Source organism: Zerene cesonia, chromosome 26 (genome assembly GCF_012273895.1).
Source record: "Zerene cesonia ecotype Mississippi chromosome 26, Zerene_cesonia_1.1, whole genome shotgun sequence".
In the NCBI taxonomy this organism is placed as follows: Eukaryota; Metazoa; Arthropoda; class Insecta; order Lepidoptera; family Pieridae; genus Zerene; species Zerene cesonia.
This window is the reverse complement of record NC_052127.1, coordinates 4238617-4262329: the sequence shown is the minus strand read 5'-3', so window position 1 is coordinate 4262329 and position 23713 is coordinate 4238617. Positions and strand designations below refer to the sequence as shown.

The window sequence follows — 23713 nt, the reverse complement described above, 5'->3', positions numbered from 1 at the left end:
AAATCTCATGTTTAACAAATGCAATGCAATGGCGAACTTAGAAGCTAACTTATCAAGTTAAAACTTACATTATTCAACTGCAACTTAAGTCTAGAATGAGGCACAGCTTATTCATATAAATTAAATTGGCACACTTACTTTTTACTTATAAAAATTACAAGACTAAAAAAATTACTTAAAAAAAAAACTTAAAAATTGGCCCCATTATTGCATCATAATAACTTTCAAATACAGCTGTATGTATAAAATTAAAAATCGAAAAGTAAAATTCATAAAAAGGTAGAAAAATATTATCTGCCATATAAAAAACCATGCAATAAAATCAAACTAAGAAATTTTTATGTTTACAGCATTTCTCTTATGTTAAGACTCAATAAAAGGCAATATACAGGCCAAAACATACTTACAAACTAAAAAATCTCATGCCTTAATAATCTAGCTTGTACCTAATTTAAGTATGAAACGCTAAAAGAATATCATAGCAATGTTAAAGTTGCTAAGAAACACTAATTAAACATATAAAACTCATATCATTTCTAGGGAATGTTATTATTTAAGTTAACCTACAAACTTTTAGTCTAGGACTTTTTTTTATAAAGCATTACATTTGAGCATTTTAGACATTATACTTTATTGTCAAGGTTTAAAAAGCAGCTAAAAAATTCAGTTTTCTCAAATTTAAACACAAAAAGAAATTATAAAAGTCATTCAAGAACTTAAAACACAATATCAAAAACTAAAACCTAGAATATTCGAAATTTCGATATAATCATATCTAACGTAATCCAAATTTCTGAACTAAACAATACATAAGCACCATCATATTGGTCACTTGATACTTATACACATAGTTGCACTTCACTTCACTTAAAACACTAGCTCAAATACACATAGAAGTTTTCAGTTCCACAGTACAATGAAGCGAGGGCTTTCCCCGCAGGAGTTGGGGCGGAGAATGCCAGCTCCTGCCGAGTGAGGGCCAGGCCGTAGAGGAATGAGGCTCGGGCACACTCCAGCATTCGGACAGCAATGCCTCGTCTTCGGAACTTTGGATGCGTCCATATTCGTGATATGCCACATCTGGAATTAAATATATTTTATGTGAATAACTTGAATTACCCCCTGACTTTATAATGTGGAATACTCAGTAAATTTTGATATAGGTGTATTATCAACCAATTTAAGTATGAGCTATTCATAAAAAATTACATATTTCTGTTATTACACTTAAACAACTAAACCAACTGTTGATTGAACTGAACTGAACTGAATGATGAGGCTGGCTTCTATTTATATGTTAGGTATATTAAAATCTATTTGTAACGAGCAAACAACTTTGCCCTCTAAATTGCGGTAATGAAAACCATTCTTGATAGTTACAAGTCAATATTGTATATAAAATGCTATGTAGTCAATTTAATCCTTACTAATTACTATTATGCGAGAATAACTGTTACATATAACTAGAAGTATATACTGTTATTGTTTTTTTACTTCTAAAAAAAAAATATGAAAAAAAAACCAAAACATGATCTATATGAAGTTTCGTTTTGTGTAGTGTTAGAAGATGGGAAACATATGACTGTACCGTAACATTGCATTTAGCATTCGTTACAGTTAGTAAAACAAATAATCCGAAACTCACTTGACTGGATACTCCTCAACACTGCAGCAGTCCGGATCGCCCGGTAGCAGCTTATAGGCTTTGGACTTTGGCTCCACTATCAAACAGCCCACTATCTGCTTCTTCTCTATGTAGAGGTATGCCTAAAATATTTTAATATAAATTATGGCACAGAATAATTGTTTAATTTAAGACAAAATTCACTCACACAACGCAGTAGTCGAGCACGCTCCGGTACGAATTGGGCCAGCTCGCACCAGGGATGAACCACACACACACACACAGAAGACCGGCGTGAAATAGCATACTGCTGTGTTTCCTTCGGTAACGGAGAGCCGGAGTCCCATATACTTTTCCTTACTCTTCCCAGTCCTTTCCTTTATTCCTCTCGTCAATCCATTCCTAATCCCTTTCCAATTTGAAGTCGGCAATCCATTTGTAGAGGCGTAAGGTCTGCAATCGACCTTAAGCCCCTCCAAATGTTCGTCCATCAGGCGACCCACCAGCTCCATTGCCGACTATGACATAAAAAAGTTTAGTGTAGTGTAGTGTAGTGAAGTGTGTTATAGTGCAACATACTCACAGTATAAGCATGAACATCGCCAGTCAGCGTAGTGTAGCCCAATTGCGGATGCACAACACGAGACAGCACGCTCTCAACCCGTTTCCAACCAGTGTCCCCGCCTCGCACGCGTATAATACGACCGGTTGGAGTCTTCTCCACTATGTATTCATCTTTCCAGCCCTAGAGTAATTATATAAAGAAATATATGTCAATACAATTGTTGATAGAAAGTGAATTGTATCCTAAAAGCACACGAACACATTGCCCTTTAGCAGATTTTAAGCATATGGTTAGTTGTAGGCTAGATTGTAATTAGTATAACATGCTATTCTATGAAGCCTCCTTATTAAAAACATAGACAACCATTTAAATGACAACTTGTATGAGATAAATTTTATTTCAAAATCAAATTATAATATTAAGATATATCAACTTCTTTACTTTACATTCAAAGGACTATTTTCGAAACTGTATAATGCATAATAAACAATACATTTTTATTCCATATCATATTAAGTGGAATTTATTCACACTGAACTGTATTTAATTGAGATAATAAATGTCATAAATTTAAATATCAATTTAAACTTACGTTAAATTTGAGAACATCAGTTGCATTATGGTGTATAAGATGGTCGTGTTCGTCTTGTGGGTCACCAATCTGAAAACATCATATTAATCTTATATATAAAATTGTGACACGGGCAATTTTAGTTACAAATCTGCTCCATAACGGCTGGACCGACTCGTATGAAATGTTATATTATTTTACTCCATATTATATAAGTTAACTTTTGTTTATAAAATTTAAAACAAAACATGTTAACAAGAAATTATAAATACATGGATATATATAAATTACTAGCTGCGCCCCGCGGTTTCACCCGCGCAAGTCCGTTCCCGTAGGAATATCGGGATAAAAACTGGCCAAATTTCATTGCAATCGGTTCAGTAGTTTTTGCGTGAAAGAGCAACAAACACACATCCTTACAAACTTTCGCATTTATAATATTAGTAGGATTTTTCATCATTACGTATTTTTATTAAACACAATTGTTACCTGATAAATAACTCCGCATTCATTGCACTGTGTGGCGCCGAACTTCTTCTGTCCCGCGTCGATCACATACTGATCGCTGCCGTTTTTCAGTAAAGACTTCTTCTTCGTTTTTTCCGTTGAATCTGATGAGAGAGAAAATACAAAATTTACAAAATCAAGTAGGTATTATGTTTCCATTTCGAATGATATAAAAATAAATGTACCTGAGAAAGTGTTGACATATTTTATTATGATTAGAAAATTATATCTTTAAATAATGAAATATGTCTATTTGTTTGTAACGACTTGTAATATTAAAACGTAATTCTTAGAAATTCCTATTAAACCTAGAAATATTGTAACAAATTGCGTCACTTAAGGTACAATAAGATAAAGAGCAATTACAAAAATCGCCCATCTAACTTATGACCGTCCAACCGTTGCTTAACCTCTATTTTTCATTACAAGTTGTTATAGCGGCAAAATTTCAACTGCAACTATCTGGATCTATGAGATACAGTCTGGTGGCCGACGGACGGACATATACACAGACAGACAAACGGACAGAGAAGTTCTAAGTATTTATCATTTGGATTCGAACCTCCAAATCTGATATTACCATTTTTATATTCGATAACATTTTGATTAGCGCTTCTAACAAAGTTGCCATCACGAAATATAATGAAATACATTAGAACGTATTTATATGGCAGGTTGCGTGTTATATACAATTTCAAAGCAAATTGAAATCACTTGCTTAATGGTTTCAAGATGCCTTTAAAGTGTAAAATTTGCATTAATGAACAACCTTCTACTTTGTTATAAATAATCGGAAAGAGATTTTAATGGCGATATTATAACTAGCCCTTCGTCCCGGCTCCGTTTAGAGTTCAAATTGGTCCAGAAGATCACCCTACAGCGTCTTAAACTATAACTCTTCTTTGATATATATAACTCAAAGGTGACTGACTGAGATAGTGATCTATCAACGCAAACCCTAACCACTGGACGGATCGGGCTGAAATTTGACGTGCAGATGGATGTAATGACGTAGGCATACGCTAAGAAAGGATTTTGATAAATTCTACTCCTAAGTGGATAAAATAGGGGATGAAAGTTTGTACCATGAAAATTTATTAAGACAACAACTAGTTTTTATATATAAATAAAGATTTTTTTTTTATATATAAATAAATAAAGAAGATTATTGAATAAATGTTTAAGCATTTATTAATAAAATAATTGATGTGAATTAAATTCCCATGTGAATTCAAAATTTTTATTACCGACAACTCTTTGTAATAATCCAGAATTTATTTTTTTTTATAATAAAATTTTACTGTATACATATATACAACATAGGACAATACGAATAGTAAGTTAGCTAGGGCTGATTGGCGGGTTACTTTAGTTAATTCAGGGTTGTCACTATTAAAAAAATAGTGAAGTCCCGTGTCCCCTTTTTTTTTATAGTGGGGAAATCTTGCATAGATACCTACGGCCCCCGGGGATGGAGCCGTGGGTTATGACGGATTCTTACCGACCAAAACCCCACTGTGTTCCGTCTAGCCACTTGAGTGAAAAGGCCACGGGAGCTGGTTAAAATACGTCCGCGACCCCCTCGGAGTCCCGTGTCCCCTAATGGGGTATGGGGCAGATGATATACACCTGTTTCACTGATTGATTTTCTGTGTGGACAATTAGGTGATCAGCCTTCTGTGTCCAGCCAGACCGATACATTTTTTTGTCCCCACCGATAATCGAACTCAGAAACCCTCGATTCTACGCTCTCACGTTAACCACTGGACCAAGGAGGCGTCGTCACTATTATTTTTAGTTATATATTATTTGCGTATTATGACTAGGATTTTGTGAAGGCTCAGTGGTGAAGACCAAGACTTAAAATCGATAAACATTAAAACAGAATAACAGTTAGTCATATATGTATACCTTTCGATGTAGGCGTCAATCCTGGATTCGGTTTGCTGAATATAGGAAACAGTTTGGGCGCTTTCTCAGCATTTTCTACCACCGGCGAAGCACCTGTAGGAAAATAACCAATAAATATACATTTTTTATTAAGACTGATTTAAATTTTATTTTTAAGACACTGGAATTTAATCACACTAATGTAATTAATGTGAAAGTTTGTTTGTTTAGATGTTTGTCCGTCAATCACGCTGAAACTACTTAACGGATTTTGATGAAATTTGTTATACAGACAGGGTATGAGCTGACTTGGGTGATAGGATACTTTTTATCCCGATTTAAATGCTCCCTTGGGATAAAAGGAATCTTGATAGGCAGAGCCGGGACGAGCGTCTAGTTTAATATAATGTAATTCCGTCTGTCTGTTACCAAACTGTATCTTATGAACTAGTTGCAGTTGAAATTCTCAGGGATAATGTATTTATGTTACGCTATAACAAACAACAGTAGTGGTGTGGTTAGGACCCTAGACGTAAGCGAAAAGTTGGGGGTTCGAGACAGAATGAGCTTTGAAGAAATAAAATTACTTTTCAATTTATCTGCACCCTATCTATGCCACTTTCACGACAAGTGACATCTGCCAAGCCGCACTTGGCCACCGTGGTGGATTCCCAGCAGTGGGCACATATATGGGCTGTTGATGATGATGATGATGATCATAATTATTAGTAAAAAATCGAGGTCAAGCAACGGTTGGCACGGTCATCAATTGGATGACAATTTTTTAGATCCGAACAAAACAAATTACTGTGCCGTAACAATGCAAATATTTTGTTTTTTATGTCTATTGTTGCGTTTAAATCGACTATTGTTTGTAAATCAAGTAATCCTAATTAGGTTTTTATATTAATTAATGTATAAACATATATTAATAATTTAAATCGGTCAAGTGCGAGTTGGATTTCCGATATTAAGGGTTACGGACAAATAAGCTACAGAGAAATTGTAAAAAAGTTGGTCACCCATCCAATTTGTGACCGTGCCAACCGTTGCTTAGCGTCACTTTATATGCTGTTGTAGCGGTAACAGAAATGCAACATTCCAGAAAATATCAACTGTCTTACTATCACAGCTCATGAGATACAGTTTGTTGACAAACAGGTAGATGAGATGGTCATAGACGGACAGTGAAATCGGTCCATAAAGGAAGGTTCCTTTAAAAATAAATATATCATTTATGTTACAATAATGGGATATTTAGTCATGCTTAATGTTGCAAATAACGATTATTTAAAGAGTGTATCATATTTATGCTTCATTGTTCTGAATTCTTTTTTTTTACCATTTAATAAACTTTAAAAAATTCTTACCTGTTTAAATACTCAAAACGTTCTCATTACGGGTAGCTTATTCAAGTATATACAATCATATATTCATTTGGATATTTTAACTGTTTACTGTGTTTACTTTAGTTTGAAGATAGTAATTCACACCTTTGTGTAAGTAAAAGTTATCTGGTAAAATACTTTGTCAAATTCAAGATGGTTGCCAATACAAAATGGAGCCGGGGATTTTCAATTTTGATTTGATTTATACTATTGCGTATATTATGATAATCTTTTCCGTTTATAATATACTAGCTGCGCCCCGCGGTTTCACCCGCGTAAGTCCGTATCCCGTAGGAATATCGGGATAAAAAGTTGCGTATGTTCCAGTTTTATATAGTATTCCAGTTGTCCAGCTATCTACGTACCAAACCAAACCTTTGCGTGAAAGATTAATAAACATTCATCCATCCATACATACATCCATTGATACATACAAACATTCGCGTTTACAATATTAGTAGGATACTCACCAGGATCAGGTATAGTTTCGGTGGAAGCCAACACGGCCTGAGCGTCAATATTGTTGGATTGCGCCATCTTCAATATCTGCTCGTCTAACATTTTCAGTTCGCGGTCTATTTCGTCCAAATCTGGTATTTCTTGTTGACCTGAGAATATAAGATTAACTATGTATATTAAATTAAATCATGTCTATATAGAACAGGTTGTCTTGATTTGTTGTTGAAAACAGAAATTTCTTTATGTGGGGTTTAACTCTTAATTTAACGCGTGCGCCGCCGCGGGCAAAAGCTAGTTAGTTATAAGCGGTATGTTCAAATATTCGAATACTGAAAACAGATTATTTAGATTTATTAAGTTTAATTAATTTTCACTTCTAAATTTCACTACATCAACAGTTCCATCTTACCATAAACAACAGTTCCATCAACAACAATATAACCGCCTTCAACTGGTAGAAACTGTCCACTCGGCGGATCCCCATGACTTGCTGCATGACTCTCCCCATCCATTATTACATCTATTTCTGACCCCTTTTCTTGGGGCAAAGTCTCCCCAGTTCCCGGAGCATTTTGTGCCCCTATCTCGACTATAACAGCGTCGTCTTGGGGCAAAGAACTGGCTACGGGTACGGCAATAATCGGTTGGAATATGGAGTTAGTTTCTTCAATAACAGTGCTGTTGAAACATGGCAGTTCTTTGGGTTGGATGAGTTCCGATTCTGGAACTTCCTCTTCAGTCCATTGGCTGAGGAGAGCTTCTATTGTTTGCTTTTCTTTGTCGAATGGATCTGTTTTGTCTGCAATGTTATGTTAAGCTTGTTAGCATGTGAGTAAATTTATTGCTTATATCAAAATGCCAAAACTATTCTACTAATATTATAAATTCGAAAGTTTGTGAGGATGGATATATGTGTATGTATGTTTGTTACTCTTTCACGCAAAAACTACTGAACCGATTGCAATGAAAATTGGTACGTTTATCCCGATATTCCTACGGGATACAGACTTACGGGATACTTACTTATGCGGGTGAAACCGCGGGCCCCAGCTGGTTATTTGATATTTAGGTTTACTGTTTAGACATATAATAAATGTATGTATCTACTGAGTCATATTTATTTATTACACATACATATTTATTACATCCCTCTTTTCATTTAAGTTATTATAGTCTATAAGCTATGTGTGTAATGGAGTTACAAACACGTTATGTTCATAATCTCACATTACATTATTATTACCAATGGTCAGATATATAACAAACTTTTCAGCTTTATATCATTAGTATAAAAGTATAAATCAGAAATGGATGAAAGTCATAGAAGCTAAATTAATTTATTTTCCTGTTTATTTTGCCTTTGCTTTAACCAAATTAAAAATTACTCATAATTGTTATTATCACATATATAAGATTTTTGGATTTAGATTTAGTTAGGAATGACTCATGAGATTATTTAATCTTAATAAGATATTTATCTTATCGCTTAAAGTATGACCTAATTATGGTTGTCATTTCAAAGGTAAAAAAAATTAAATAAAATTATTTCAATCAATTATCAAATATCATTAATTATCTGTTACAATATGATATCTGCTTATGTTATAGAGTAGCTGGAACTCGCGTTGTCGTACGCATGGTACCCAGCTAAAACATAGCTGCTAATCTTTCTTTCTTTCTTAATCTATAATCAAATTTTAATCTCTGTATGAAATTTGGTAGAGATCAGCTGTTTTTCTTTTTGCTTGGAGTAACACACACCCATACATACTCACAGTGCAACTGGTGCAACTTTTCGTATTTATAATATAAGTTGGGTAATATGGTCTAGGATGTGAAAATATTTATGGCAAACTTAGTTGTTTTCAGGTGTTGATAACTTTATAGAATAAAGAACTAGGACCATTGATAACAATTGAGAATTTTTTAAATTTTAATAATACTTGAAGATAAATAAACGTCTTAGGATAAAGCTAGAAGCATCTAAACATACACTAAATATTTCCTTATAATCATAGAAGCATGAAAAACATCCTCTATTTTCTATGACATATTTATTGTGAGAAAAAGACTTACCATGCTCCATTTCTTGAGATGTATTCTGACTTAACATAGAATCATCCTTTCTTGATGACATAGTTGAGTTTAGCAAAGATTTATTTGACGCAATTGACTTCTCCATTACTGAGGTGTTCAAAAAACCTTTGGGACTTGATTTTTTAAGGGCTTTAGGTTTTTTAATCCTGTGTCTCACTCCCATGTTGATTTGACCTGGCTTTCTTTTACGCTTATTTGAGTGAGAGTGGAATGGTCTGTGTTTGTGAGTGGCTGTTGCTTGTATGGCGTTTGAAATTTTAGCTGTAATGCTGGAGTTCATGTCTGGGTTGGATTTTCCATAGAAGGATTTAGTTGATAGGATCTCTTTCAGCCTTTCACTGTTGAAGAGAGACAAGCGAGCCTTAGGTGCTGTACTCGGGTCAAGTCTTGGGTATTTGGTCACTGGTCCAGAATCAAGTTTATCATCATAGTGCAACCTTTTGTGACTCTTCTCACTGTCACAGTTAGATTCGGGACTCTCCAAGATTTCTATAGCAGATCTGCGGTTATGAGATATTTTTGGAGGAGATGCTTTAGCTTCAGTTGTGTTATGGGGCGTTTTTTGCATTTGAGTTGGTGACATCATGTTGCTCATGTCCATTTTCGTTAAACAAACATAAGCTGTTTTCATTGGGGAGACATTTTTCTTCTGTTCCATCAGTATGCCTTTGAAGCTCTGCAACTTCGGTGTCATTTTCTGGAACCTTTTGGAACGTCTTGTTGATTTTGTTGGAGTGTTCTCTTTTGAATCACTTCCTGAGTCTGTGTCAAAGTTAAGGTCTTTCAAAGAGCTACTGCAGCTCTCTGTGTCCGCTATGAGGCTTGCTAGACTTTTTCGAGCACGGCTAGAAGTAGATGAGGTGGTGTGGACACTGGTGCATGAGTGAGTAGATGATGGAGTTCCAGGGTGGTTCTGGAAGTGTGGGGTGGCTGGTGTCGATGAAGAACATCTTGTCTCTGGACAGGAATATCTGGTTTGATACTTTTTTAATGTGAATGGAGATTTCATGAAATTCTTCAGATCTGTTGTTTCTTTGAGCTTTCTTGAATGGCTTCTCGTTTCATCTATGAATGAAATAAATTATCATATCAGTTATTATTTTTTTTCGTTGTTATAGGCAAAATAATGAGGCTAATGAACCCTTCAATACAAAGATGCTATGAAGAGTGTTAAAACAATTATGAAACTTATTCAAGTAAATAATATTTAAAGATAGGTAGCTTATAATACCTGAGTAGCATTTGATAATATATCTAAATTGAATTTCACTATTAAACACGACAAAAGATACTTACGCCATATAGTTCTCTCAGGCGTCTTTGGAGTGTTAGGATCATTTTCATCACAAGAACTAGAGTCAAGGGTACTTATAATGCCTAAATCACAATCGTCACTATCACTCTCACTGTCTACGACTGAAAGTCTTCTGTGTTTCGTCAGAGACTCTTTGGATGCTTCGGCTTCGGTTACAAATAACCCCTTCTTCCTTTCAGACATTTTTGGTGTATGCGTGTGAGGAAGGCGAGAAGATCGCCGGGGCGTTACTGCAGCCATCGTTCACGTGAATTCGGTACAAATTTAACTACTAGGATGCCTCAGGACAAGTCCAGTTATAACACCTGTCGTTCGCGCCCAATGGTCAAGTCTAGTGTAAAATTATACTTCATAGTAACAACAAATTATGCCGTTTTTTTTAACTATTTCACTCAAAATCTCATGAAAACATCCAAATATTAGTATTTTAGTTGTTAAACACTGATAAATGCGACGAACGAACATAAAACAGGCGCTACTTAGCAAACCAACACCATTGTCTAAAATTGTTTGGCGCGTAAACATCTGTCATCAAGTTGGAAGTGACATCTGCAACATGATAATCTTGCCACATTTAAAAATAATTTAAAATAAATTCAATCATGAAAACCTACCCAATATACAATATTATATTATAGGGTACCTACCTACCTAGGTACCTTTGTACCAACTGCCTTCTATTAAGTTAAGTGTATCTAACCTGATTTATATGTATTTTTGTATTATTTATGTTCGGAAAGTAAACAATTCTTTTTTTAATTTAAATAAGTAACTTCATGTCGAAACGTTAAATCCCAAAACTAGCGTTTTTTTGTTTAAACTTAAACATTTATTTATTTACATAGACTTCTTGTAGGAGCACTTTTGAAGCGTCATAACATAAAGTTTACTTATGTTATGACGCTTCAAAAGTGTCTTTAAGTTATTTCTTCGTATATATGTTATATATTTTACTGTATCATGATTGACATTATCAGGATACATAAGGCACTTTATAAGATTCTTTTTTTACCATATTTTCAGTCCCGGCTATTGTAAATTTTTAAAAGAAGAAAAGAAAGAAAGATGAAAAGATATACCTAATTAATTATTCAAAGCGCAAAAGGTCAGTACATATATTTTAAATGTACATCTTATTATAATTAAAAAATGAGTTAGCAAATATTTGAAAGTTCAAAGAACAGAGGTTATTAATTATGTAAGGACTTTTTACTCTTGCAGAAACAGAAGCAACGCTATACATTGAAGGTCCCACATAAGTATTGTTATAGAGATTTAAGTAAATAGACACAATACGTTTGTGTTACGAAGAGAAAGAAAATTATGCTTTCTTTATATTTATCAAGTATTATACAAAAATGGGATGGGCTTATAATTTGGTTTCGTTATCTAATGGATTGCATTGTTTATTTTTTTTATTAAATGTACCAATAAGTGTCGATCGAGGTTTCTAAGTCTTAGTATTAAGAGCGGAAGTTTGTTCAGGTATTTGTTTCTTTGTTCGTCTGAACGCGCATATTTTAAGAAATTTAGAATCTTTAGATCCGTTTTCAAAAATTATTTCACCGTTGGATATTTGTATACGGACAACGACGGAGCGGAGCGATAGTCTATAATGTGTATAAAAAATTAAAACAATGTTTTAGTTGCAAATGACACAATTATTTATTGCATCCTATTATAAATCTATCTTATTGTCAACAATCGCAAATCTTGCATAAGTGCTAATTAACAGGAAAGAACACAGAACATCATTAAAAGATTCCGATTTATTTTTTGTGTTTTCTGTAAAAAAAAAAATGTTTGAAAAACACGACCTTTTGAACTCATGCATTCACCTTAAATAAGAATTATTGTTATTGTATTTTTTATTATTATTTTTTTATTTTAAATTTACACGACAATACGACTTCGCAACTCTAATCCTATCCTACTAATATTATAAATGCGAAAGTTTGTATGGATGTATGGATGTTTGTTACTCTTTCACGCAAAAACTAATGAACCGATTGCAATGAAATTTGGTACGTAGATAGCTGGACAACTGGAATAACATATAGGCAACTTTTTATCCCGATATTCCTACGGGATACGGACTTACTCAGTGAACAGAGAAAAAAGATATTGTATCTTTGCGATGATTAGAATAAGATTGTAACTAGGTGAACACTCAATATTAATTGACTATAATAATAATTAAATGAAAAATCAAATTATAGTATATTTAATATTCAATTTATAGTTTCCCATAGACCCAACCTACCAATACATTGAACACCCCCTTTCCATAGCCCAGTTTTGTTCGTTCTATTTTTTTACAATAGTCCTACATCGGCCGCGGACTGCCCAGGACTGTATAGTGAGTCATGGGCAGACTGCGGCTAGTGTCCTACAACACATTAAATTGTCTAAAGGGGGTCTGCGTTGGGTCTGCGTCCCCACGTAATCCTTCCAAAAGACTGGGTACTTTCCTTTTGGAGGTACCCGAGTATTATGGATACACATAATAATTAAATGAAAAAAACCTGTATAAGCCTTGGACGCGCAAAAAATGATAACTTGAACTAACATAACCGTATGCTTGAGAGATAGGATTGGCGCCGTAACGCATAACGTAACGAAACGGCTTACATTCCCGTAAGAAGTTTTCACTCTAAAAAAGGAATATGAAAGAACGACCTCCGTTTATTTTTAAGCTACTCTTATTTATGAATAACGCCATTTTATCCGTACCGTTTACATATTTATTTCCATTCATAAATAATTAATTAATTGCACCCAGATAGCATCATGACATTATCTAAGCTCGTTTTAAATAAAAGTTAAATATTGTAGAGATTTTTAACGTTCCTTTGAATTCATAGTTTTAGCTTGTCCCACTTGAGGCTATTCCGTTATGTCAATAGAAATTATTGTACCTACACGCTCTGTTCAGCTGTAAAGAACAGTTTTTAAAAGGACATACAGAAATATGCAACTGAAATAGTTAAGTGTGGTCTTCAGACTTCTCCTATTGGCATTAGGTTTTTTTAACCCTTATTTATTTAAAGGGGTTTTGTCAACTATTGACAAGTTCACCCCGTAAGGTTTTTGTACAGAAGAGATATAAGAATCTTTTTACGACAATTTTTTTTTTATTTAGTGATCAGAAGAATAAAAACGCCTCTTTCATTTTCCCATGAAATTAATAAAACAAGAAATAAATAAACCAATTGTAACTATGATTACAATTTAAGTTTTATATTACATATCTGTTTATATCAGATAGAATTCTAATTATTTTCAATCTTTCTGTAAGTTCCTGAGGGTTGAGAACAGCTGATCTTTAAGGCTACACAAACGTTTGTTATTTCGTACCGACACTTGCGCTGGGATGAGTGTCAATAAAATACTTATATCTAAACGGTATTTATGGTCGCACCTGCGTCGATGTGCTTTTTTTTTTGAGGAATAGTTATCTTATCATAGACTAGCTGTTCGCCGGTGGTATATACATATATATATATATATATATATATATATATATATATATATATATATATATATATATATATATATATATATATATATATATGTGTATATATGTCACCCTTATGTCACTCTTTCTAGTAGTGTAAATGTTTAAAATCGGTCCCATCAACATGCAAAAGCACAAATATTTACTCTTTATTATATTAAAATAACTTTTTGCGGACAATTTTGAAATTAGAATCTTTGATTTACCTTTGGAATAATTCGATATATATAAATCTGAAACTTGTATCTGATAACACTAATGAGATCTTTCTATTTTATAATTGGTTTTCTCCTTTAATTGATTTAAGATAGGACTGTAATTTGTGGTTACTTTTAATTCCATATTATGCCATAATCCATATATATCTTGAATTTCTATGGTATGGTATTAAATATCTATCGGTGTAATAAATAAAAGGTACTGGAAAAATACAATTCACTCACACCTTACCTAAATGAACCGTAAATTAATGACCACTAGAACTAGGATTTCAAGTTTTTTTTCATAGTTCATAGCAAAAAATGAAAGCTACAAATTTCTGATGCGTATCGTATAGAACTAGAAGGGCGGAGGACTGAGGACCGGTTGAGTCACGCATGGCCGAAATGTATATGCATTTATTTTATCCAGTGTAGGTATAACATTAATGCAATGCACGTGTATACGTACCATTATGTGTGCGGAAGTGAAGGGTCTGTGAAATTGCCACTAATAAAATTCGTATGGTTACATTACAGATTTATTTATATGGCCACAAGCGTTTTTTTTTTGTAATTCGAAGCAAAATTTTGAAATTCGAAACCAATAGGATGATTGACATTTGCATTGACGATAAAAGTAATTCAGTTCAAGTGCTTCGAAACAATATCGTTTCACTTTTTGTATTAGTATTATGTATCTCTCTATAATTCACGAGTACCATCAAAACGAAGATACCCGGTTCTTTGGAAGGCTTACGTGGGGACGCAGGTTCTACACACAGACGCCCTTTAGAGGATTTATTGTGTGACACCAGCCGCAGCCTGCTCATTACTGTACTTTATAAAGCTCTGGGAAGTCCACAACCGACGTAGGACTATTACAAAAAAATGGAATGAAACAAAACTTGTCTATGGAAAGAGTTATTAGATGGATTGAGTATATGGGTAAATCACGGAAGACGTTGATTTGCCAGTTCGGTCAATGGGCTCCCAAATATGAAATTATATACCAGAAATGGCAACAAGGGAGCAGCACTAGCTGAATGTTTAGGGGTGTAGAAACTGGCACGGGCACTGGTGTCACCATCGCGGGCCCGTAGGCCTCTGTCGGGGTTTCCCGCAGAGGGTTTTTCTTCGTCGGTTATTACGCATTTAGAAACATTTTCCAAGCATAACTATTCAGGGACAGAAAATTTCACATTTTGTCATATAACTAATTTTTTTTTGTAAAAACGCAATAATCAACAATATATTTAAACGGGAGAAAAACAAACGCGATACCAAAATACAAATATTGCTGCAAGCACCTGCAAAATTAAACAAATTGTTTGTAACAAAATACATTTTTTAGAAATTCTTTTCGTGTAGCTTATCTACATATCATATTTCATCATAAATATAAAGATTGTTATTTCATTTCAAAACGAAAAACTTTAAGGTAGATTTTTTTAAATGAACAACCAACCTGTTGATTACAGATTTTATCTCTATTTTACGAAATCAAAGAAGCTTAAGAGACGAAGGTAAATTGTTTTAAAATTCATTTGCTCAACACTATTCTGTTTTTTTTAATGCATAATAAAACTAGCTAACCTAACCTTAATGTTATGAACTGTTTGTGATTAGATGATTAAATTAATTCCCACCAAATTATTGTGCATTTAGATATCAGACTGTGATCCTGACATAAGGTCTACATTTTAATCAAATTTTTACAACTTGAAGTATGTTGAAGCTAAAGCACAATATTTATTACAATATTTATCTCAATATTACGAAGACGAGATTTTGTTTAGACCTGTGGTTGTCATTATTCGATAAAGATTCAAGAGTTTAGTCTAACGCATAGGTAATAAGGCCAATTTCAGCAACTTCCATTCTGGAATAGTGTTTTTTATAACTGCTATACATTTATCAGTGGAACGAGATTAGAATATTATCAACTAGGTACACTGTATTATGAGAAAAGCGATCCGCGCCTGTCATTGTTACAATACCGCGAAATTGTAACGATCTATTGCTGTCTCTTTCTTTCGTTGCCGTTACCACTAATGTTGTCCCTCTCGTTATAGTACAAGTATCGGTAAATATAACACAGCTGATTACATTTTATAAATATTAAAAGTTTGATTACTACCTTATTTTTGTTGTTTAATAATAGCTTTGGGCTTTGGCCTTCTCGTAGCTACTCTATTTTTTCATAATACTTGCATTCGATCAAATAATTATTGTTGGTAGATTTGAATTGCATTAACAATGTTAAAACAATCGGCGCCAACATGATTTCCAGGTTATTTTTAAGATATACTATTAATAATAATATAAATATAACGTATTGGTAATATCACCGACAATACAGTTTAAATATATAATATTAAGAAGAGATCTATTCAATATAGAAAAGATAATTAGGTGCTTGGTACACAAAAAAATATTTTATGTAATAAAATTTGTAGATATTATACTTGGACGTATATACTTTTTCCCTTCCTCGAACGACATTTTCATGGGACTTTTGCTCATCTAACTTACCCATATACACTTATACCACAGATTATATAACACTTTATCAGCTCAAATACGTTAAATAATAATTAGCTACTTATAAATATTTAAAGTGCATGCTAATACAGGCATCAGGTCCTATCATAAAGTAGAAAATAACTAAAATAACTAAAATATAAGTTTTCATGAGTCGAGATGAAGTATGAAGTGAAAATATGGGGGAATGTATCGCAAAACGCAATCGCAATGTGTGAAATGTCTTAATAGATTTCTAAGCGAATTTTATTTCGCCTAGAATACAGATCGAACACCTTTTATGCTATATTAGAACTTACATTACAAACCTGATTTTATATCAAAAAATATAACAATTATTGAATAATAATCGTGTAAATAAAATGTAAATCCAATTCATATATGAAAATTTAATCATATTTTTTTCCAAATCGATTCATAGAAGCAGGAACATTATATAATATTTACACCATGCAAATTGTTATAGGACAATAGTGTAATATTTATATTGTATTCATGTCATATCTTATGGAAGTATTTATAATAAGTATATTATCTTCTTCTGTACAAAATTTCAGGTAAGTAAAATGAATTTTCAACACATTCGGCATATAATAACAAAAAACTTAAAAAATAAATGCAGTCCGTCCTTCCTTTTTTTAGTCGTCTGTTACAATTAAAGTCAATGTTTAAAGTTGAATGATAGACATACTGAATATGAATTGCTTATATTTATTTAATCCATACATTATCATGCGCTAGAAAGAAGTTTTATATCTAAACGGTAGCAAACTTTATAGTGCAGATATCGCATATAATTAATATAGGTTAGCCATTCGTCAGGAATATTTATTGTGTCACATGCGGTAATGCGAGATGTGGGCGTCCATCTTGGATTTTACAGTTCATTGGACCAATGGGAGAAAACGTGGCGCGGAGGCGGGCATGGATTAGTTCTGCAGTTATAAACAATAGCATTTGAAGTCTTTTAAATTTGGAATTACCCGAGATAATTGTATTTTATCTGTGTAAATTTCGCTTAATACTTGCCACGTGAAGAAAAATAGCCTAACGACAATTAAAGATAAAAAGCAGTTTTTATTAAAATATGTAACTACCCACATGTAAAATAATTGTTTGATACGTAGGTACCTTACATATATCATATTTATAATTTTAAGGTTTACTATATTTATGGGAATAATAAAACACCTAACAGTATTAAGGCCTTGAAATAAGTCTCATTAGCATAACGTTGACCTTTTCAGTGGGATACGTTTTAAATTTTAATACCTATACTTACAATAAATACATGTTTATCTGAAAGTGAAGAAATATCAATGAACTAGTAGGTAAATCATCCGTTTTAATAATGTTATTACAACAAAGGTAAAACTAACGTAAAAGCGTAAAACATAACCGGGAATAGGTATATTATGATTTTTTTAACAAATTCTTGGTCAATGGTCAAAATGGAGTTCTAAAAATAACAAAGTCAACTACCACTTTCTCTCAATAACCTTAACAAGGCCGTAGAACACAAACCGCAATGTATATCGTTGTTTATAACACAATCTACTACCTATTCAGTTACTATGAACATTCCAACGGCCTCCAATATTGCTATATTTAAAATGTTTCCGTACATCGATCCTTTATAATGTATCAAGTGAATTTCGGTCAGTGTTAAGTCAGCATTTTATTTAGTGTCGATGTAAAAATCGCTGTGACGCGACTATCTCATCATCAATGATAATGCGCGGTTTGGCAACGTCGCATCACTCACCTGGCGGCGCTTACCTGCGCAGTGTCAACAGGGGGGCAAGCCAGTTGCGAGCGACAGTCGATTCTGTGATTCGACAGGCACGCTCGTGTCGACCTGTCTTTGTCATATTTTTATTTATCAAAATTAAGTAACAATCGCATAATACAACAAAGTTTACATTTGGTATCGTTGTAAAATCAGTGACTTAGTATTATTTGTGCTATCGCGCGCGTGCACGTAACTATTTGCAAATTGAACAACTTGATAACTATTCACCCATCGAATTTCGGTGTGGATTTTTTGGGTTTGAACAATCGTGACATGAGTTTGCTGCAGATTTTCACATAGATCGGAAACGGCTTACGTAGACGAGTAGCGGTAAAACGCCGCCCGCGCCGCACGCAAGTTCTTGTTTTACATTGAGTAACCGTCAGGTTTCTAAAAAGTGCTTTCGACGCGTTCCGACTCAAACTTGAATGTCAATTTTGGACATTACCGAACGTCGTGGGGCCCTGTAGTGTGGCGCGAACCTGTTGATACAAGCGAATTCCGTTACTGCAATTAGTATGCAAGTGTGAACTGTATCTGAGATATAGTGACTGTTAGGCGAGGTGGACTGTTGTGTGACCGTGGTAGCATTGCATGGCGCGATGATCAACGGGGGCTGGGTGTGCGCACTGCATGTGCGCACTGCGGGACTCGGGGGCGCCGCACTCGGTTCCGACGAGGAAGAGATCGTATACCTGGCGTATATCGTCATTGACGTGCAAACTAACCAGGTAAGTCACGAATGTCAAAACAATGTTTTACGTAAGCCCTTATACTGTAATTATAAGTTCTAACCTATTCTGGAAACTTAGTATGTTTGTAACGCTCTACCTTTGTAAAGGTATGCAAATAATATTAACCCGGAAACTAAAGGTCAACTAACATTATCGATCTACATTGAATAGTTATTTAAGCATAAATTCTAAGCAATATAATCATTACTAAGGAAAATTACTGGAGTAGGGCAAGAATAATTAACTAATGTTAAATTATTTATGTTTTAAATGTATGTCCTATTGTATTCCCAACTATTCGAAGCATGCTGTCCCGCTACGGTCCAATACATACGTAATGACGTATTTGAAAAATCAATTTAATTGTATAAGTAAATATAATGATATATTTAATCAGGGATATTTGAATCACATTGAAGTTACCTAAACCAATAATGAATTGTTCAGAAAAGAATAAGTTTATATCATAATTAGAATATGAAACCCTAATTAAATAAATTTGAGTGCAATTGTTTCCTGGTATTTATATTTCCGTATCCATAGGATAAAACGATACCCTGTTACTAAGACTTCGCCCTTCGTCTGTCTGTCCGTCCGTCCTTATCACCAGACTGAATATCATCATGAACTATGCTAGTTCGCTAGATAGATGAAATTTGTAAAGGATGATGTATTTCTGATGCAGCTAGTCGGTATAATAAGACATAATAATAAAGTTCTGCACGGTCATCATTTGGATGGGAGAACATTAGCATATTAGCTTATTGGTACAGAAACCTTTGTGTCGACCTTTGTGTCGCGAGTCCGACTCGCACTTGACCGATTTTTATTTACTAGCTAAGGATTAGACAGCAAGGAGCCATTAAGAATTTATATTATTATTTTATTCATCGATTGCCAATCACAGCTTGAAAATTCGAATTATTTTATATTTCTTTGCAATTAGTATTTCTAATAGTCAACAGACTGTGACAATATTGTTTTAGCGTGAACAATTTACACTTAAGTTGTATTATTCTTCTATTGTTAAGTGCGTTTCGTCTTCGAAAGGATCATAATCGATGACATTTTTTTATTTTAACTTCTATCATTTTTCTGTTACCTGTTATTTTTACTCGAAGTCTCTAACAAAAAAAAATTGTCTTTGTTCAACTTCATTGTTCTCAGTCTACGAGTTGACCGAGTTACGATTTGTCAGAGACAATTTATGCAAAACATATCTACCACCGGATATGCAAATACACGTCTCAAGTTAAGCAATAGATTGGAATCATGTCATCCAAATATCGATTTTATTACGTATTTTGTTCAATCTGTACACAACGTACGGACAAAACAATTTATAAGGCTTGTCAATATGCTTTATAGTAAAGCAAATATTTAACGTGCATTTCAGAACGCAGCAGAGGAATAAGATAAATCACGTTTGCGCAATCGACTTAGATAGCAGGTTGTCGTTTGTATTTTGTTTTAAATTAATGTCCGTACCTCATAATGGACCTGGTTCGGTTTGAATGTAGTCATAAATCAAATAAAATTAACATAATCTCGTTGTTTCGTAAAAAGTAATAAAGGATCATTAAATTAATTGATGTTCAGTCGTATTTATTATCATTTGTAAATAGGTAAATTCGTTAAGACTAACAGTTTTTTTGTATTTGTCGAGAAAAACTAAGGATTTCATTAGCGTTTCTTATTCATTTTATTTACTTATTATTGCTAAAGTATATTCAAAAAAAGAATCAAAGGTCTCTCCAGCAGGCGACGCGTCAGTCTCGCATAATATTTCCGAATAAATGTAACGACACTCGTTTGACAGAAACAACTGCACTTTACGATATATACTGAGATAAACCTTATCGCTTGATAACAGCGATTGTAGAAGCAAGACGAGATACATTTTTATTGTACGTTTCGTAAATCAGTAAACATAGAAAGAACTTCGTAGTTAGTTGCGTTCATAGAGTTGCGTGTTCAATTCCCACACAGAAATCGTGAATATTATGAATGCAAAGCTGTCAACATAACAATGGTCAGGTTCTTTTTGCAATAGATTATTAATTGTCAGTTCATGTAAATTGAAAGTGGATACTAGGGTTTTCCATTGATCGATAAGTGATAAGTTTAGTTGACCTTACATTAACCTTTCTGTGATTAGCGGAATATTGGAATTGATTTTCTTAACTATAATTATATATTTAAAAAACCGTCATAGACCTCAAGGTAGGGCGTCTAAATTAATATTTAATTATAATTCGTATTATGCGTAAATTAATTTTTGGAATGAATTTTTTTTCTTATAATGTTCTTTTAAATAAATTACAATTAAATTAGAGCGAATTTTCTTATACAAATAAATATGTAAATTACAATAAAAGTAGTTTATTTTAACTTTAAAGTTAAGTACCAACCGACCTTGTTATATTCTTTATTATTAGTTATTATTTGTAATTTAAATAGGTTACAGATTGAAGATATGAGGGCAATAACGAATTAACTTTACCAAAGCACGTTTTTTATTTATTTTCCTCTTGAAATTTGATCCTTTATTTCGTCTATGTATTACATATGTAACGAATATTTTGTTTTCAAATATGTTTTATTTAAAAAGTCACTGTGGACGTCAGTGCAGTAAAAATATTGGTCGAAATATTCAAGTAAAATTAACTGTCATTCGACAATTTGGCCCATACGCACGGGAGTTGTCAAATATTTGATAGCTTCTAGCTTTCCGCCTGCCGCTAGGTTACCTAGGTTATTCCGATGAAATCAGTTATCTGCCAACAAAAGTCCCGTTAAAATCGGTCTATATGTTACAGAGATTAGCCGGAACAAACAAACAGACAGACAAAAATTGTAAGAAATGTTATTTTGTTGTATGTACATATATTCATATACATGTAATCAAAAACTCGTACGTATGTATATTCATATACATGTAATCAAAAACTCTTATTTCAAAATTACAAACAGACACTCCAAAATCATTTATGGAGCCAACGGAGCGATTTAATGGCAACGTTTTTGTATCTGGACGTATCTTATTCCATGGGTATACCCGACTGGGCAAGCGAAGCCACGGTCGGAAAGTTAGCGTACATAATAATTACGTTCTGTTTATCCGATATTATTATGTTATCAATGTATTATCGCTAATCAACGCTAATTATGGCTTATAAGGAACTTATATTGTCAAATATATAATTTTATCTTGTTTGGAGTTAGTTAATTCAGACGAACAGAGCGAGCCCTTGCTTCCTTCTCCCAATCATTTTATTTACAGTTTACTATAAGCTATAGAAGATATAGCTTATACATTAAGGCTATGATATAGCATTTTTAATTCATGTATATGCGTTACCACTAATCCTACTATCCTACTAATATTATAAATGCGAAAGTTGGTTAGAATGTGTGTGTGTTTGTTGATCTTTCACGCAAAAACTATTGAACAGATTGTAATGAAATTTGGTACGTAGACAGCTGGACAATATATAGGCAATTTTTTATGGACTTACGCGGGTGAAACCGCGGGGCGCAGATAGTATAATATAAAACAGTATTGTACCAAATGAGCTTTCCAAAAATGTTGTCTATTTTTTATATACTTTTACACTAGTTTTTACAATATGCTAATTAAAATTCAAACTTTAACAATTAGGTTTAACAATTGCGACCCTAAATTAAATTTCGAACCGTGAAATATAAAGGTCTTTCGATTCATCGCGTGTACACGATTTTATGTCGTATCCAATTGCAATTAGAGTGACTATTGTGCGCTGTTATGTCAAATTATGATTCGTGTTAGGTATCGTGCTAGATACTAAACAGGTTTGAGGTTTCTGTTGGGCTCACACTTGAAGCGCGCAGTACTTTTTTATGTCTTGTGCTATTTATAACCTACGATACGATATTGATATATCGAACGATTTTTTGTTGCGTTTTCGGTAGGTTTTCATTACATCCGAACAAAACAATAATGTACTTGCAGATTGTTACGTCATTATATTTGGTGTTTTGTTGGTTTATTGAAGGTTTGTCTAATAGTTTAATATTGTTGGAGGTTACAGTAAAATATTAAAGAATACGAGATATGTTAAATTAAAATTATACTATGGTAAATATAATTGTCTTATCTCTGTCGTATTATTAAAGTTTATATTATTATTCTGTTTGCCATTTTATGGCGTTTGCACTGTTATCAATAGAAAAGAACAATAACCTAAAAAAAACTCGTTATGTAGTGACGATATATGATATCAGTGCTAGGCTAAGCCTCATTAGAATCATTATTTAATGCTAAGGCCATATTAGGTCTTATATATTTTCCCCGGAAGTAGTCACTGCCCCAGGATGCACATGCTATGTTAAAAAAGTTATGAGCCGTAAGTATAGGTAGGTTCTATGTACAAATTTTGGCTCAGATTCGTGTTGTTTTTATACTGTAACGAGCCCTGGTTTTAAAATCAGTAGGAAAAAACCAGTCAGCGCAGTTGTTTCCATTAGCTTTAGC

The 23713-nt window shown here is 33.4% G+C and overlaps 2 protein-coding genes across 3 annotated transcripts in view; one reads left to right on the top strand and one right to left on the bottom strand.

The window, feature by feature from the left end:
* Positions 1–237: 237 nt before the first annotated feature.
* On the bottom strand, positions 238–10919 carry LOC119837045 (N-acetyltransferase ESCO1). Its single transcript, XM_038362533.1, has 10 exons — positions 10398–10919; positions 9081–10166; positions 7414–7803; positions 7016–7153; positions 5179–5271; positions 3250–3371; positions 2782–2850; positions 2208–2369; positions 1646–1767; positions 238–1080 (listed from the first exon to the last, which is right to left on the bottom strand). Exons 1-10 carry the CDS (start codon positions 10654–10656, stop codon positions 876–878), a joined length of 2646 nt encoding a protein of 881 aa, XP_038218461.1. The 5' UTR covers positions 10657–10919; the 3' UTR covers positions 238–875.
* A 7557-nt stretch (positions 10920–18476) lies between these two features.
* The window catches only part of LOC119837105 (RNA-binding protein fusilli), an 85119-nt gene continuing 79882 nt past the window's right edge, over positions 18477–23713 (top strand). For both annotated transcript variants that reach the window (XM_038362607.1, XM_038362606.1), the window contains exon 1: positions 18477–19197. In XM_038362607.1, coding sequence (XP_038218535.1) covers positions 19069–19197 — 129 coding nt within the window. In that variant the 5' untranslated portion in view covers positions 18477–19068. The remainder of the gene's footprint in view (positions 19198–23713) is intronic.